At 48.8% G+C, this 15,034-nt stretch overlaps 1 protein-coding gene across 1 annotated transcript in view; it reads left to right on the plus strand.

The window, feature by feature from the left end:
- LOC144736258 (polycystin family receptor for egg jelly-like) overlaps window positions 1-15,034 on the plus strand; it is a 130,655-nt gene that overhangs the window by 19,981 nt on the left and 95,640 nt on the right. Inside the window, exons 7-8 of the mRNA XM_078618880.1 lie at window positions 455-826; window positions 1,283-1,581. Of these exons, the coding sequence (XP_078475006.1) occupies window positions 455-826; window positions 1,283-1,581 (671 nt within the window). The remainder of the gene's footprint in view (window positions 1-454; window positions 827-1,282; window positions 1,582-15,034) is intronic.

Below are 15,034 nucleotides of genomic sequence, written 5' to 3' on the forward strand. Positions count from 1 at the left end.
ATGTCACACGTTTTTGTTGTATAGCAATTGATCATGCCACTGTTGGTATGATGGCCTCCACTAACAGGAGCTAGAGAGACTCGCTCTATATGGTATTCGGTTTAGTGTTCCACGTCAGCCAAATATGGAAGAGGTGGCAGTTCCCACACTTTTCCCCACCACTCGTGAATAGTCGATCATCTGTGGTGAACCTATTTACACCGCTGGGGTGGACAGAGCCGGTTGTGGGGGATTCAGGATAAACTTCCCCCACCATTTCAACCGGAGATGGATTCGAACTGACAACCTATGGACTGAAAATCCGGTGCACTACTGACCATTACACCACTGTGGCAACATCCCACATTTGTATTGTACTGTCTTACCGTGAGCGATGATGATTGTTGTGACAATAAATATTGACCGTGGTATTTTTGTAATGTATGGCGTTCGTCTGCTGTCATTTTCTGTGCAGATTACAAGATAAACCAGCAGGTAGGCTGTATCTGCTTGGCTGATAACCCCCTGACCTGCTTGGGAAAATCCATGTACTCACATTCTGAAGGACATTTTGTCCCAATTTTGAATCTTAACCAAGTCACTTGCAATGACTACTGGGTACTGAAGGAATATGGCACCTTGCAGCACACAGCCTCCACGTACTGTTTGAGATTCTATGGGTCTCTCAAAGAAAATGCAAATTTAGATGTCTGCAATGATTACGACGTCGTATACTTTGAAAACGGGCGGATACTCGCCTCGTCCCCTGACTACTGCCTCCACGTCAACGTGAACTGCAATTACACCAAGTGCGACGACTCCTCGACGACCTTCGTATTCCGATCAGGTCTGTTATAACATAACGATTAATTATATTTATTATAAAGATAATTTACACACCAAAGGGAACTCAGACAGCCCCCCCCCCCCCCCCTTTAAATGGTAATTGGCCTCCTTTTCCACACTGGCCAGACATCTTTGAAGAGGCGATTGTACCCACATTTTCCCCCCACGTGTGAACCCCTCAAATACGTTTTTTTGTAAACAATAGGTGGTGGTAGGGGGGCTATATAGGAAACCCCCGTCCTTGTTTCAGCCGCTTCGTCGGGCGAGGTCGAACCGACGACCTCTGGGGAGCGTGTGCAATAACAATTACACCACTATGGGAGCATTCCCTCGCCCTATATATGTAGACATTCAGTGTAAACAATTGCACAATATTCTTAGTAAAACCCCATGACATGGAATAAGCGGAACCTAAAGGAACATGGATTATACTTTGTCTTATTAAAAACTCTTACAGATATTCATCCACTGGGGTTGGAATCTGGATTCATCCCCAATGAGGCATTTGAAGCCTCTTCTTATATTCCGGGCTCCGAGCCCTATCTCGCTCGGCTCAACTCCCGCATTGGCCACTGGCAGCCCTTGAGCACGCAGGGAGCGTACCTGACTGTGAACCTGCCGGCGAGGTGCCACTTGTATGGAATTGACATCCAGGGATCCGTGCCAGAGTACGACGATAAAGTTCATGTCAACTCGAGTTGGGTGACGTCGATGGGCCTGTCCGTGTTTGATAACAATTATCTCATACATTCCGAGGTACGTACCGTTTCTGGTATGTTTTTTATACTGCACTGCTTGCTGGATTTTGATGACACATATCCTTTTTCCCTTGACTATACAGCGCATACTACCTGCAATGATCGGTGCATTGACACAAACAAATTTAACAAAACCTCAAGAGTTGGAAAAAAAGCGTGGAGAATTAGCATACTTGTTATTATAATGATAGAAAGAAAGAGGAGCCCATGCAGTAGGGGACTATGCTGGTTAATCAGTCACACAATTTAAACGTAAGATAAGTAAGTGGGCTTGGGCAGGACGCGTCGCTAGAAGGGGCGATGGCTAATGGTCAAGAATAATGGTAGAGCGAAGACCAATGAACGGAATGCGTCTAAGAGAACGTCCACTAAGAATATGGAGCAATTAAATCAGCTCTTGTGCAGGTTCCTGGTGGATTGTAACATCGGGAGATCCTGAGAGATGGCAGTGGCTTGGAGAAGCCTTCATTCAGCAAAGAGTTTACAAAGATGATGAGGATGATTATCTCGGCCTCGCTGTGGGCTGCGTTGCACCGCTATCCAAGTAGTTCACCTCGCATCCAATAAACCTTCAAAGCCAGGGTGAACATCCGACTCCAAACGTATTTAATGAATTGAACGAGGTAAAACTGATAGAAAAACACAGCACAAATACAGCATATGTTAATACTTTGTCTTATCAATACAATCAATGAACACTACAGCACCATAACATTGTCTTAGATAACATGAACTCAACAATAGATCCTGGATGGACCAACATTAGTACTGAACAGTTATACAAGGGAATAAGCTACTGTGTTAAATTAAGGGCACATCGTGTAATCATCACACTGCACCCCAAATGTACAGCACTACATATAACACTGAAGTGTGGATTAGATATTTCATCATCCTTGCTCTCAAGATCGCAATATAGTTACTTAGATACAAGTCTGACTCGACTTATTCAATTACAAGTAACATTTACAATAAGGCAAGTTGTATACTTCGTTGTTAACTAGGCCTCGTTTTTATCACAACAATTTAACGCCATTCTAAAGGCACTTGCAGCATTATAACAGTCATTCTAACATTATAACAGCATTCCCAATATTATAAGAACATAAACGAACTTACAGACAATGCTTCTTAAAGTCCCACAATGTACAGTTACAGCTGTCTTCACTGGGACGATGTGTGCCATCATTTTGAACTCTTTGTATTGGTGGACGCCAGCCTCGTGGCTGAAAGACTGTCAAATCATAACTTCCTGGTCACGTGACCAAACTCAACCTCAAAACAGGAAATTCCTGTATACACACACCCCCACTCCTGCCTTAGAGCAAAACACCTGCCGTGAGGCAGAACACTCCCCGTCTGGTATCTAAGAGATACCACCATTTATTTTCTATCTCATAAACAAATGTAAAACAACTTCAACGGGTCAACTTATTTGTCCATATTTTTGCGAGAGAGAAGTAGTACTGTCTCGACTATGGGCCTGACAAAAGTTATTGCAACACCTTGCTTCGCAATCATAACCTCGACCTTTCAAACGTTTCCATCGGCACTGGGAATCGTCTTGAGGATGCGGCCCATTGGCAACTCATTCCGTTTGAGTAGGACAAGGTCCCCTTCTTGGATGTATGGTCTGTTAGATTGCCACTTGCTGCACACTTGAAGTGTCGTAAGGTAATAGTTTTTCCAGCGACGCCAGAACATGTAGGCGACGCTGTACACTTGTCTCCATTGACGTCCGTAGAGGTCTACAGTGCGGATGTTGTATATGCCTATTTTGTAATTTTGATTAAAATAAAATAAATTTCGATTTAAAGCGTTTGTGACTGCAGGGATTCATCTTCTTGGTTCTTTCGGTAAAGTCACGTATAAGGGAAATAATAAAATAATAAAAATAAAACATAATAAAATAATTCTCACGACGTTTTGGCCACAACGCAAGCAGCCGTCCCCAAGTGAAGAACAGGTCTGTCGGAAAGACAGCGTCTGAATGAAACACCACCAGGCTTGGAAGCGTCTATTTAAGCTGGGTTGGAGGGGGAAGAGCGCCTTGACAAAGGAATTTGCATATCAAGAGGAATTTAGCATATTTATGGGAAATGTGGATGCTTACCTAAAACCGGATTCCCACCACCATCCATCCCAGAAGAATTCCCTCATCAAGACTCTACACCATAGAGCCCAATGCATCTCCGACCAGGAACACATTGCCAGTGAACTCAAGCACGTACGTCAAGCTCTTAAGGCTAATGGTTACTCCGACTACACAATCCGCAAAGCCATCACTCCAACCATAAAGAAGGATCCTGTTGAGGAGCCTTTCAAAACCATCACCTTACCCTACATTGCTGGGGTCACAAAAAATATCTCCAAAATCCTGATTAAACACAAGATCCCAGGTCCGATTCAACACAGTACATAAAATCCGTGATCTGGTCCCGTCTGTAAAAGATGTGGTTCCAGACATACAGTACCCTGGCGTCCACAAACTAAGTTGCCTCTGTGGTAGCAGTTACATTGGAGAAACCAAACGACATGTCTCGGACCGCATCCGTGAACATAAAGCAGACCTGAAACACAGTAGGACAAACACCTCAGCTGTGGCAGATCACTGTTACAATTTAGTGGGCTCACATGACATTTACTTCTCCAAGACAGAGGTTCTCTGCAAGCCATCTGGCTACCATGAGAGATTCGTTCATGAGGTGATCCACATATACAAACACAGAGACAATTTCAACTGAGAAGATGGATTCTGGCTCAGCAATCATTGGAAGGACGGAATAAACCATTTCGGATCTTAACTGATTGTGTTCACGTTTACGGTGACTTTCAGACCGCAGTCCACTCACTGGCATTGACTATATATCTTTTATTCTCCGCAGGGAATGGATTCTTTGCTCCGCTGCAAGCTTCCTATCACCACTCTCCCATTGACATATTTCGTTGCTTCCTCTTAGCACCTTTCACGCGACGGTCAATGGTATAGTGTATAGCAGATCATATAATAATAAATAGTATAAAAGTGTAATGTTTAATATAATGTATAAGGTGATACATAGTATCGTAATTGTATGGTGAATATACAGCGGTGTGGTATACAGTAGGGTGGGTAGAATAATACACAGTGTAACATTACAATGGTGTATAGTAATACAGTATATAATTTAATGTTGGGTTTGTCTATGGCAGTATATAGTACGGGGTAGACCCGTGTGTTGTAAGAGAAAAAAGTTTAGCTGGAGGCATATTATATTTTTTGCGACATAGAATTGTAATGTATGACTTACTGTTAGTAGCTCAGCTTATTGGAGAGTATATTTAATATACTGATGATACTGATGTAGTTTATATTTTAGTTTTTTACGTGGTGGTTTAGTTGCTGCAGCTCCATACTATTAACATTCCTTCCCTTTATTAATGCTAACTCTACTCCCTCCCTTTGATACTGCTAATCCTGCATAATGCACGGGCATAATATGACTTTGAAACTCCCCGCCCACCTCCTGCGCATTCCACACGTGGTGACTAATCCCATATCTGCATTTCCCATAAATATGCAAAATTCCTCTTGATATGCCAATTCCTTTGTCAAGGCGCTCTTCCTCCTCCAACCCAGCTTAAATAGACGTTTCCAAGCCTGGTGGTGTTTCATTCAGACGCTGTCTTTCCGACAGACCTGTTCTTCACCTGAGAACGGCTGCTTGCGTTGTGGCCGAAACGTCGTGAGAATGATTTTATTATGTTTTATTTTTATTATTTTATTATTTTCCTTCTACGTGACTTTACCGAAAGAACCAAGAAGAAGAAAAAAATTCTAAATTAACGCAAATCGTGGAAATTATGCTGTTTGCAATTATATGCATAAATTATGCTAATCATAATATTAAATTACGTGATTTTTTGCTTATTGTGGGTAGTTATTATAATTAGGCTTAGCTTCGTTATCCAGAGTTGTATCAATTATCTTTGATTAAAGATTTATTGATTATCTTAGTGTGTTTATGTTATGTTAGGTCTCCAAATTCATATCTCAACGCAGGATACAGTTCTTATAAATAAGAGTTATGCATGGACTTGGGAAGAAACACTCAAACTTTTGTGTTAAGCAATTTTAATTCTAAACAAAAATATGACACTCTAATATGCGAACTCTCATGCTCGGAATTATCCACGGTACCATCGGGGAGATTTCTCTCAGTGAGCAGCATAGATAACCATCAAGGATTGCGTTGTTTCACTTTGGCAACCGCACATACCATTAATTCCACCGCGTAATGAGCATATCTGGCGACAGGTAGAGTCATGTAACAATATTCATATGAAGGGCAATGCAAGCACTTATTATACCCCAAAGGCGAAGTATATGTCAATTATTTCATTGTCAAGATTATGAAATTAACGAAAACGAATGACTAAGATACTTCTGACAATCGTATTCATTTAATTCGACGGGCAGCAACTGCTTTTCACGATCAGTTGATATTGAACGCACCACCTTGAAATGGCAACCCTTTTCGAAACACAAAGATAACTTTTTGTAACAATCTTATTCGTCCCGATGTGCGTGTTATGTGTGTGTTGTCCCCTTGATAAATTAATTATTATCATTTTTAGAGCCGGGAGTTGTGTCGTGAGCTTGCGGGTGGGGGGGCATACACACAGCGGCTTCACTCCCTGCTTGCTCGCGTGGGCGTGTCTGCAGCCTTTGGCTCACTCTCTCTACTGCTAGATTAGTGGCATCGGCACGATGCTGTCCTTGAAGAGGCTCCGTCACTTGACACTCGGTGGTGCTCGATGGCCCCTGGTGTTTGGCGGCGCTCGTTGACTCGTGCGCTGGCAGGCTTGGCTCCCGTGCTCTGTGGCCGTTTGTAGCTGTTTGTCCGCAGCTGGATGACGAGTCGGCACGACGCTCGCCGTCGTGGTGCGCGATGATTCCGTCGTCAGCACGCGTAGCTCATCTGCTGCTGGGCAGTGCTGTGTGGGGAGGAACAATGCCCATTGGCCTCTCCCCTCATGGCGTCTGTGACCACCACAGTGGCTAAACAGGGGCTCTGGATGGCTGCGAAGGGCTGGTAACCCCTCCACCTTCAATTAATTACCACTAAACTACGATATAAACATAAACATGTAACAAATAAGCTTGTGCCGGAGGCCCCGGGGGGACAGGCTTTTATGACGTCTCCTGGTCAAACCCCATTTGGCGGAGCCAGGAGATTGAATCTTCACCCTCGGGGCTCCTCCAGAAACAACGAACACTCACTGCGGAGGAGAGGCTGCCACTCCTTTGTCGGGAGCTGGACCGGTACCGCCTGGATCTCTGTGGCATTCAGGAGGTCCGGTGGACCGGTTCTGGCTCCTGCCACCATGAGGGGTGGACAGTCCTCCACTCGGGGCAGGAGACTGCCAAACAACAGGGTGTGGCTCTTCTTCTGAACAAAAGAATGAAGGGGGAGTGGGAGCGTGGCGGTGAGGTGTGGAAAGCTGTAAACCCCAGGATACTTTGGGCTAGCCTTCCCATCAACCGGGGGCGAGGAGTGGTGGTCGTGGTTACTTATGCCCCCACCGAAGACGAACATCTGTGGAGGGATGCAGGCAGAGCCGATGAGTCAGATGCCTTCTGTAACCTCCTGTCACAGGTGCTGGCTAAAGTGGCCACTTGGGACAGAGTCATCTTGTTGGGTGACTTCAATGCCCGAATTGGTCATGATGCTGGCACCTGGTCTAGAGTGATTGGAAGGCATGAGCCAGATCAGCTCAATAACAACGGTAGGAGGCTGCTAGATTTTTGTGCAGCCCAAGGCCTTGTGATTACCAACACGCTCTTCTGGTATCGGCGCATCCACACAACATCATGGATGCATGCCGGGTCCAAGCAAGAACATCTGCTGGACTACATAGTGACGGACCAGCGGATGCGAGCCCATGTCCTTGACACCAGGACTTACCGTGGAGCTGATCTGCCCTCTGACCATCGACTAGTCATCTGTAAGATGCGCCTGCCATTCTTCCACTTCGGTGGTGGGTGTACACCCAGGATCCCATTCCAACCTAAAGTGGCCTGGTCTCAGTTAGCTGATGAAAGTTGCAAGCGAGAATTTCATCATCGCTTGCAGCTGGGGTTGGCATCGTCCCCCACTCCTGATGTCGAGGGTAAATGGGCGATGTTTAGGACTGTGACTCATGCAGCTTCAATGGCTGCTTTGGATACGCGGTCCAGACCTCCCCAGAAATCCTGGCTGACAGAGGAGGTGTTCAGGTTAGTTGAGAAAAAGCGACAGGCCCACTCTCATCGGCTACAGCATCCCACGTCAGAGAATGAGGAGGTTTACCGCAGCCTTCGCTCGGAGGTACGGAGAGCCATAAGGCACTGCAAGAATGGGTGGTGGTCGCGGGTTGCTGAGGAGATGGAGTCTGCCTCAGTGGCCCGCGATCACAAATCACTATTTAACTCCATCAAAAAAGTAACTTGCAGCACCACACCTATTACCATCATTAGGGGAAAAACGGTGATCCAATCTCTGACCCCCAGGAACAGGTTTGCAGATTTGCTGAGCATTTCTGTGAGGTCCTGGGGAGGGGAAATCCCGCAGCCAGGAAAACATCATGGCCCAAAGTGGGGATAACCCTGCTAGGGCTGCGGTGCCTCAAATATTGGAAGAGGTCACCCCCTGTGAGTGGCTGGCTAAGGTGCCATCTTTTAAAGAAGTACTGAAGGCGATCCAGAGTCTGAGACCAGGAAAGGCACCGGGCAGAGATGATCTCCCAAGCGAAATGCTCAGGGATGGGTGGCGTTTGTACACAGACTGCCCTATATGACATCATAACAACAGTCTGGACCACTGGACGGGTTCCGCAGGATTGGAAGGATGCCCTGGTGGTCCCCCTCTTTAAGAAGGGGGTCCGCACAGACTGTAACAATTACAGGGGCATCTCACTCCTCAGTGTGCCGGGAAAGGTCCTGGCAATGATTATTCAACATCGCCTTTCTAGGCACGCTGAGGAGAGGCTTGCGGAGCCCCAATGCGGTTTCAGGAAAGGGCGGTCCTGCACAGATGCCATATTTTCTGTCCGTCTGCTACAGCAGAGGTGTAGGGAATTCCAACAAGACCTACATCTCTGCTTTATTGACCTGGTCAAGGCCTATGATACCATCAATAGGCCTGGGCTCTGGGTTGTTCTTCGTGCTTTCGGAGTCCCGGACCATCTGCTCACGATTATTAAGGACCTTCATGATAGTGAGCGGGCCCGGGTAAAACTACGTGGCCGGGAGTCGGAGCCTTTCCCTGTACACCTTGGGGTGCGACAGGGATGTCCTCTGGCTCCCACATTATTTAACATCTATTTTGACCGCGTAGTTCGTGAAGCCTTCAATAGCTGTACCGGGGGAATTTCCATCTGGTACAGATATAATGGGAGGCTGATCGACGCCCGGGTGCGATCAAGGGATGGCTCCCTATTGGTCAACCATGTTATGTATGCCGATTATTTGGTAATAGCTGCTCATTCAGAAGAGGAGTTGGAGACGCTGCTGCTGAGACTGGAGCGTGCCACTAAAAGGTGGGGCCTTACCATCAGCCCCACCAAAACTAAGCACCTGCCTGGGTATTTTGTACCATCGGACACTCCACCCCTACAACTCCCAATCGGTGATGGGGCAGTAGTGGAGAGAGTGGAGAGTTTCCCATACTTGGGCAGTGTGCTTATGACCGGCTCCAGTTTAACAGCAGAGGTCTCACTCCGAATCAGTCGAGCGGCAATATCTTTTAATCGGTTGCTTACACTGTGTGGAAGCTACCTGGTCTGTCGCTCCGCACGAAGCTTCAGGTCTTCTCGGCCACAGTCATTCCCTCCCTTCTTTACGCTTGCGAAACGTGGACCCCCCTAATGGAGCATCTTCGCCGGTTGGAAACATTTAGGCTGGCCTGCCTACGATCCATCCTGGGTTTAACCAGGCTGGATTGTGTGAGGAGCTCACAAATCCTTGAAAGATCTGGGCAAAAGTCCCATCGGTGAGCTCCTCTGGCAGGCAAGGCCGCGTTGGCTGGGTCATGTAGCCCGCATGCCCAGCCACCGCATGCATAAACAGCTTTTGTTCGGCCGGATCGAGGGGGCTAAGCAGGCGCGGCACGGGCTAGAGAAGAGATGGAGTGATGTGGTACAGGAGGACGTGGAGCTGAGTGGACTTGCCGATGACTGGTACCAGCGGTGTCAAGATCGGCCTCTGTGGAGGAGGCTCGTGAAGGACGCTACTGGGCAGTTGGAGGCAGTCGCCCTCCAACAACAACGGAGGACGGAGGAGCAACGCTCACAACAACGAGCGGAGCGCCGGGTGGCGAAAGCACAGCAAGTTGGCACAGTAGGGGGCACAGGTGGTGCATCAGCCAGTCATCTCGGTCATCTCGGTCAGTCGACCCGTGGCACCTGGGTCTGCCCCGTGACCTCCTGCCAGCGGGCGTTCTACACTTCAAGTGGCCTCAAGGTGCACATGGCCTGGCACAAGCGTCGTGGTGATGTCACCGCCACTTAGTGGCAAATGGCGGTTGTTGTTGTATTACACATGGCGCATTCGATGGCGCTCTCCTCTTCCTCACGGGCGGCCGATCATACTCTTTCCACTGCTCCGTTCTCTCTCCTTGCTTTCGCCTTTGGTGTGCAGCTGACAGCTCCACACGGGCACCCGCTGATGCCTTTCCCGCCCTCACTTCAGGGCTGCGCTGGCTCAGGTTCTTTCACGAGAGTGATAGCTGGATATTCGCAAGTTTCACTCGCACTTAACCACACATCGTCACTTCGTTCTGCGAGAAGCGACACCGGCCATCGGTGTCGGTGTTTGCTCCCTCGCGATGGCACCGCCAGCCAGAGCAAGGCTGAAACCAGCCTCGACCCAGACTGAACTCAGACTTCTGCGTGATGTGCGTTTGTGCTTAAAACCCAAAAACGTGAAAACCCCCTCATCCCTTCTCTGCGCATCTCTTGCGAGAGAAAGACAAACAGAAAAAACAGACACCTTCCCGACCCCTCCTCGCGACCGCCCTGACCCCCCACTCCCTGGGTGGTTCATCCCGAGGCCAGACCCCTCCATACTGCTGGAAGACAAAGGTGGCCGGGGAGGTTTTGAGGTTTGCTGTTTAATGGTATTTTACGACCTCCAGATGCTTGGTGTGGCTTGTGAGGGGTAGAGTTGAGAGTTTTGGGGTTATCGGTTTTATTTAATACTTAATTTTTTTATAATTATTAAAAATTATTGGCCGAATTATTCTTAATATGAATTTGGAAGAAGGGGCATAAATACAACACTGACCTCCTCAGTGGGTGTTGTGAGCACGTCTGTCTTCTGGGTAAGAAGTGTAGCAGGAGTCAAGATTAATTTTGACTCTTGGTCAGTTGAGATGGGGATCAGGGGTCTTGAATTAATTATTTATGGCTGAGACCTCGGCCATGAGAGTGGTTAAGACCTCTTGAGAGAGCCGTGTGGACCCGACATCACACAACATGGAGTCGAGAATGCGTCGAGCAATCCCGATCATGCGTTCCCAGGCTCCACCCATATGCGAAGAGTGAGGAGGATTGAAGATCCATGTGCAGCCTTGGTTACTAAGGTATTTCCCGACAGAATCATCTTCGACATTCATCTTCTTGGTTCTTTCGGTAAAGTCACGTAGAAGGGAAGTAATAAAATAATTAAAATAAAACATAATAAAATCATTCTCATGACGTTTCGGCCACAACGCAAGCAGCCGTCCTCAGGTGAAAACCAGGTCTGTCGAGGCAACAGAGTCTAAATGAAACAGCATCATGCTTGGAGCATATATTTAAGCTGGGTTGGTACTATGTAGTTTATACTTTAGTTGTTTACGTGGTGGTTTTAGTTACTACAGCTACATACTATTAACACTCCTTCCCTTTATTAATGCTACCCCTACCCCCTCCCTTTGATGCTGCTAATCCTACATAATGCACTGGCATAAGTAGTACTAATCACATACCTGCATTTCCCATATCCCCTCTCTTTGATGCTGCTAATCTTGCATAATGCACGGGCATAAGTAGTACTAATCACATACCTGCATTTCCCATATCCCCTCCCTTTGATGCTGCTAATCCTGCATAATGCATGGGCATAAGTAGTATTAATCACATACCTGCATTTCCCATAAATATGCTGAATTCCTCGTGATGTGCAAATTATTTTGTCAAGGCGCCCTTTCCCCCCCCTTCCAACCCAGCTTAAATATATGCTCCAAGCATGGTGCTGTTTCATTCAGACGCTGTCGCCTCGACAGACCTGGTTTTCACCTGAGGACGGCTGCTTGCGTTGTGGCCGAAACGTCGTGAGAATTATTTTATCATGTTTTATTTTTATTATTTTATTACTTCCCTTCTACGTGACTTTACCGAAAGAACCAAGAAGATAAATTCCTGCAGTCACGAAAGCTTTAAATCGAAATTCCACTAGGTGGCGACAAATAAAATTGTTGACTGAAACGTACTGACGTATGATGACGTAAGTACGTTAGTGCGAGCCCTCCCGGAAGCCATAGAGAATGCATTGCAGCGCCTGCCTTTCGAAAAAAATCATCTTTGAATGTAAGTCTATGGGACCACTCTGGGCGATTCTCAGCCAGAGTGAAATCGCCCAAAAAGAGGCGGTACTCCACAGAACGTGACATGACGCTGATTGGACTATATCCAGAGGCACAGTAACGGCTAGCATAGCTCTGTGGTTGAATGAGATTGTTAATGTGATTGAAAAAGTCCCTTTCACACATTGGTGGTGCGTCGCCCAATCGCGCTAATGAAGAAACCGCCCCTGATTGTAACCATCTGGCATCACTGGACAACGGAGAATATAACAACGATAACAAGAACAACAAGAACAATCAACGAAAGGAAAGGGATTTGGAACGCGTGCGGGTCGCCGGCCCGTCACGAACGGGCGGCGGTCCCCCCACAGACCGAGAACGCGACGGGGTTTTAAGATCGACAGGAGTAAAACCGCCCGCCGCTGTTGGAGGCCCGTCAACGCCAAGGTCCCGTTCCCCAGAGAGACCCAAGTCCGGGGTCTCTGGCAACCGTGTCTGTGGTGGGGTTGGAGGGGCAGCGGGGTCAAGTGGCCCCGTCGCCGTGGTAGGCCCACCCAGAGCAGGATTCGCCACATCCGCCTGCGTCACGGCTGGTTCGTCTGTAGAAGGCACGACAGGTGCGCTTGCAGAGTCAACAGGCAAGGGCAGAGGTGCGTCGGGTGCAACAGACACCAGCAAGGCAACATGAGGGGATGACGCATCCGTCCGCGGGGCCACGCAGGGCTTCAACCTAGACGTATGAACGTACCAGCGCCGCGATCCGAACCGAACCCGTGCGGATTGCGGGTTAGGGACTTCAATAAGCTTAACCGGCCCCTGCCATGGTTTGTGAAGCTTAGGGGAGGTCCCCGGCCGCACCTGGGCGCAGTGCAGCTATGCCATGTCCCCCACTCGCCAGGGGCATGTACCGGTCGAGCGCCGGGCGCAACTCTCGTTTCGCGCCTGAGTCTTGGCAGTAGCCAATCGGGCCCCCTCCCGTGCCTCGGCGTCGCGTCAAACAGTGTCCTGAATGTATTCGGGGAGAGGTTTAACAGGACCCTTCGCCCCCATACCCAGCTGTACTTCCACCGGCGGCACATTCTCGCGGCCGTACATTAGAAAAAATGAAGAATACCCAGTGGACGCATGAGGCCGATACGCGGAGAGTACTCCAGGTATATGCAAGTCCCAATCAGCTTGTTTCTCGTCAACCGTGTGACGTAACATGGCCGACAGCGTCCGATTAAGGCGTTCCACCATGCCATCCGTCTGCGGGTGGTAAGGAGATGTACGAACCTTCTTGGTTCCCAGAGCAGCGCACACTTCCACCAACAATTTGGAAGAAAAATGTTGCCCCTTATCCGTGAGTAGCCTCTCCGGCACCCCTTTGTCCATCACATATCCAAATAGGAAGGCGTCCGTGATAGACGCCGCCAACTGGTCGGGTAAGGGCCAAGCCATCGGCCAGCGGGAAAGATATTCCACCCCGACCAGCAAATATTTATTACACCTAGCGGATGGCGGGAAAGGTCCCAAAATATCCAGCGCCACCAACTCGTTGATTCGAGACACTTGTATAGACTGCATTGGCGGCACGTAAGGGTTTTTAGGCGGCTTCCGCCGGGCACACTCGGGACACGCCCGAATGTGTCCGACGACGTCCGTCGTCATGCCGTGCCAGAAGTAATCCTGCTGCAATGTTAACAAAGTCTTCTACACCCCGAGATGTAATAAAGTGTCGCTGTGCAGAGTCCGAATCAATTCGTACCGTAACGACGACGATACTACCAGACGCCAGCGGTCATGCAATCCCTCCCTCCACATGAGCAACCCATCCCGGAGAGCGGCCCCCGGCGTCCCACTGGACAGCAATCTCCCCGCTTCCTTCGCAGCCTGACTCCGAAAAGCCCCCAATGAGTCATCAAGCAGTTGTTCGCGAATCCATACCGAGCGCGGCAGGTTCAGAACCCCATCGGCCGGTCCTGGGCACACCGGAGCCCCAGACACCTCGACAGCTGACACGACAGGCCGAGGGGGTAGCTGAACCGGCGTACACCTATTCGTACCCGACGCGCAAGCGCAAGGGGACCCCTGCGGTAATCTGGAGAGTGCGTCCGCATTCGCGTGACGCGACCCCTTCCGATATTGTATGTCGAAGGAAAATTCCTGCAGGGTCTCCAACCATTGTGCCAGTTGGCCAGATGGTTGGTCAACCCTCAGGGCATATTGGTCCGTGCGCACAATAAATGACCGGCCGTAAAGATACGGCCGATATTGGCGGAGAAAATAGACAATAGCCAATAGTTCGCGGCGAGTAACGCAGTAGCGGGTTTCTGCCGGGGACAGTACACGGCTACCATAGGCTACCACGCGTTCTACGCCGCCCTTGGACTGTGACAGAACGCCCCAATCCCAGTGTCACTAGCGTCCGTATCCAGAATAAAAGGTCGATCAAAATCCGGATAGTCCAATGTCGGCGCCGTCGCCAACCGATCGCGTAGGCCCTGAAACGCCGCTTCCTCCGGTGGACCCCAACTGAACCTCCGACCCTTACCCGTAAGGAGGTGCAAGGGCCTAGCAATCATAGCAAAGTTCAGAACGAACCTGCGATAGTATGAGGCGAACCCCAGGAAGCGACGTACGTCCCCAACCGAGGCCAGGATTGGCCAGTTGCGGACGCACGCCGTCTTCTCCGGGTCCGTGGCCACCCCGTCCGCACTGACTATGTGTCCCAAATAACGCACGGATCGCTGCAGTAGGTGACACTTTTTCGGTTTAAATTTTAAATTGGCGGAGCACATCCTAGCAAAAACCATCTCCAATCTCTGCAAATGTTCGTCAAATGTGCGGCTAAAGACGATGGCATCATCTAAATAAATCAAACAT

The sequence above is a fragment of the Lampetra planeri genome, chromosome 60 (assembly GCF_965212315.1).
Source record: "Lampetra planeri chromosome 60, kcLamPlan1.2.h2, whole genome shotgun sequence".
Taxonomy (NCBI): Eukaryota; Metazoa; Chordata; class Hyperoartia; order Petromyzontiformes; family Petromyzontidae; genus Lampetra; species Lampetra planeri.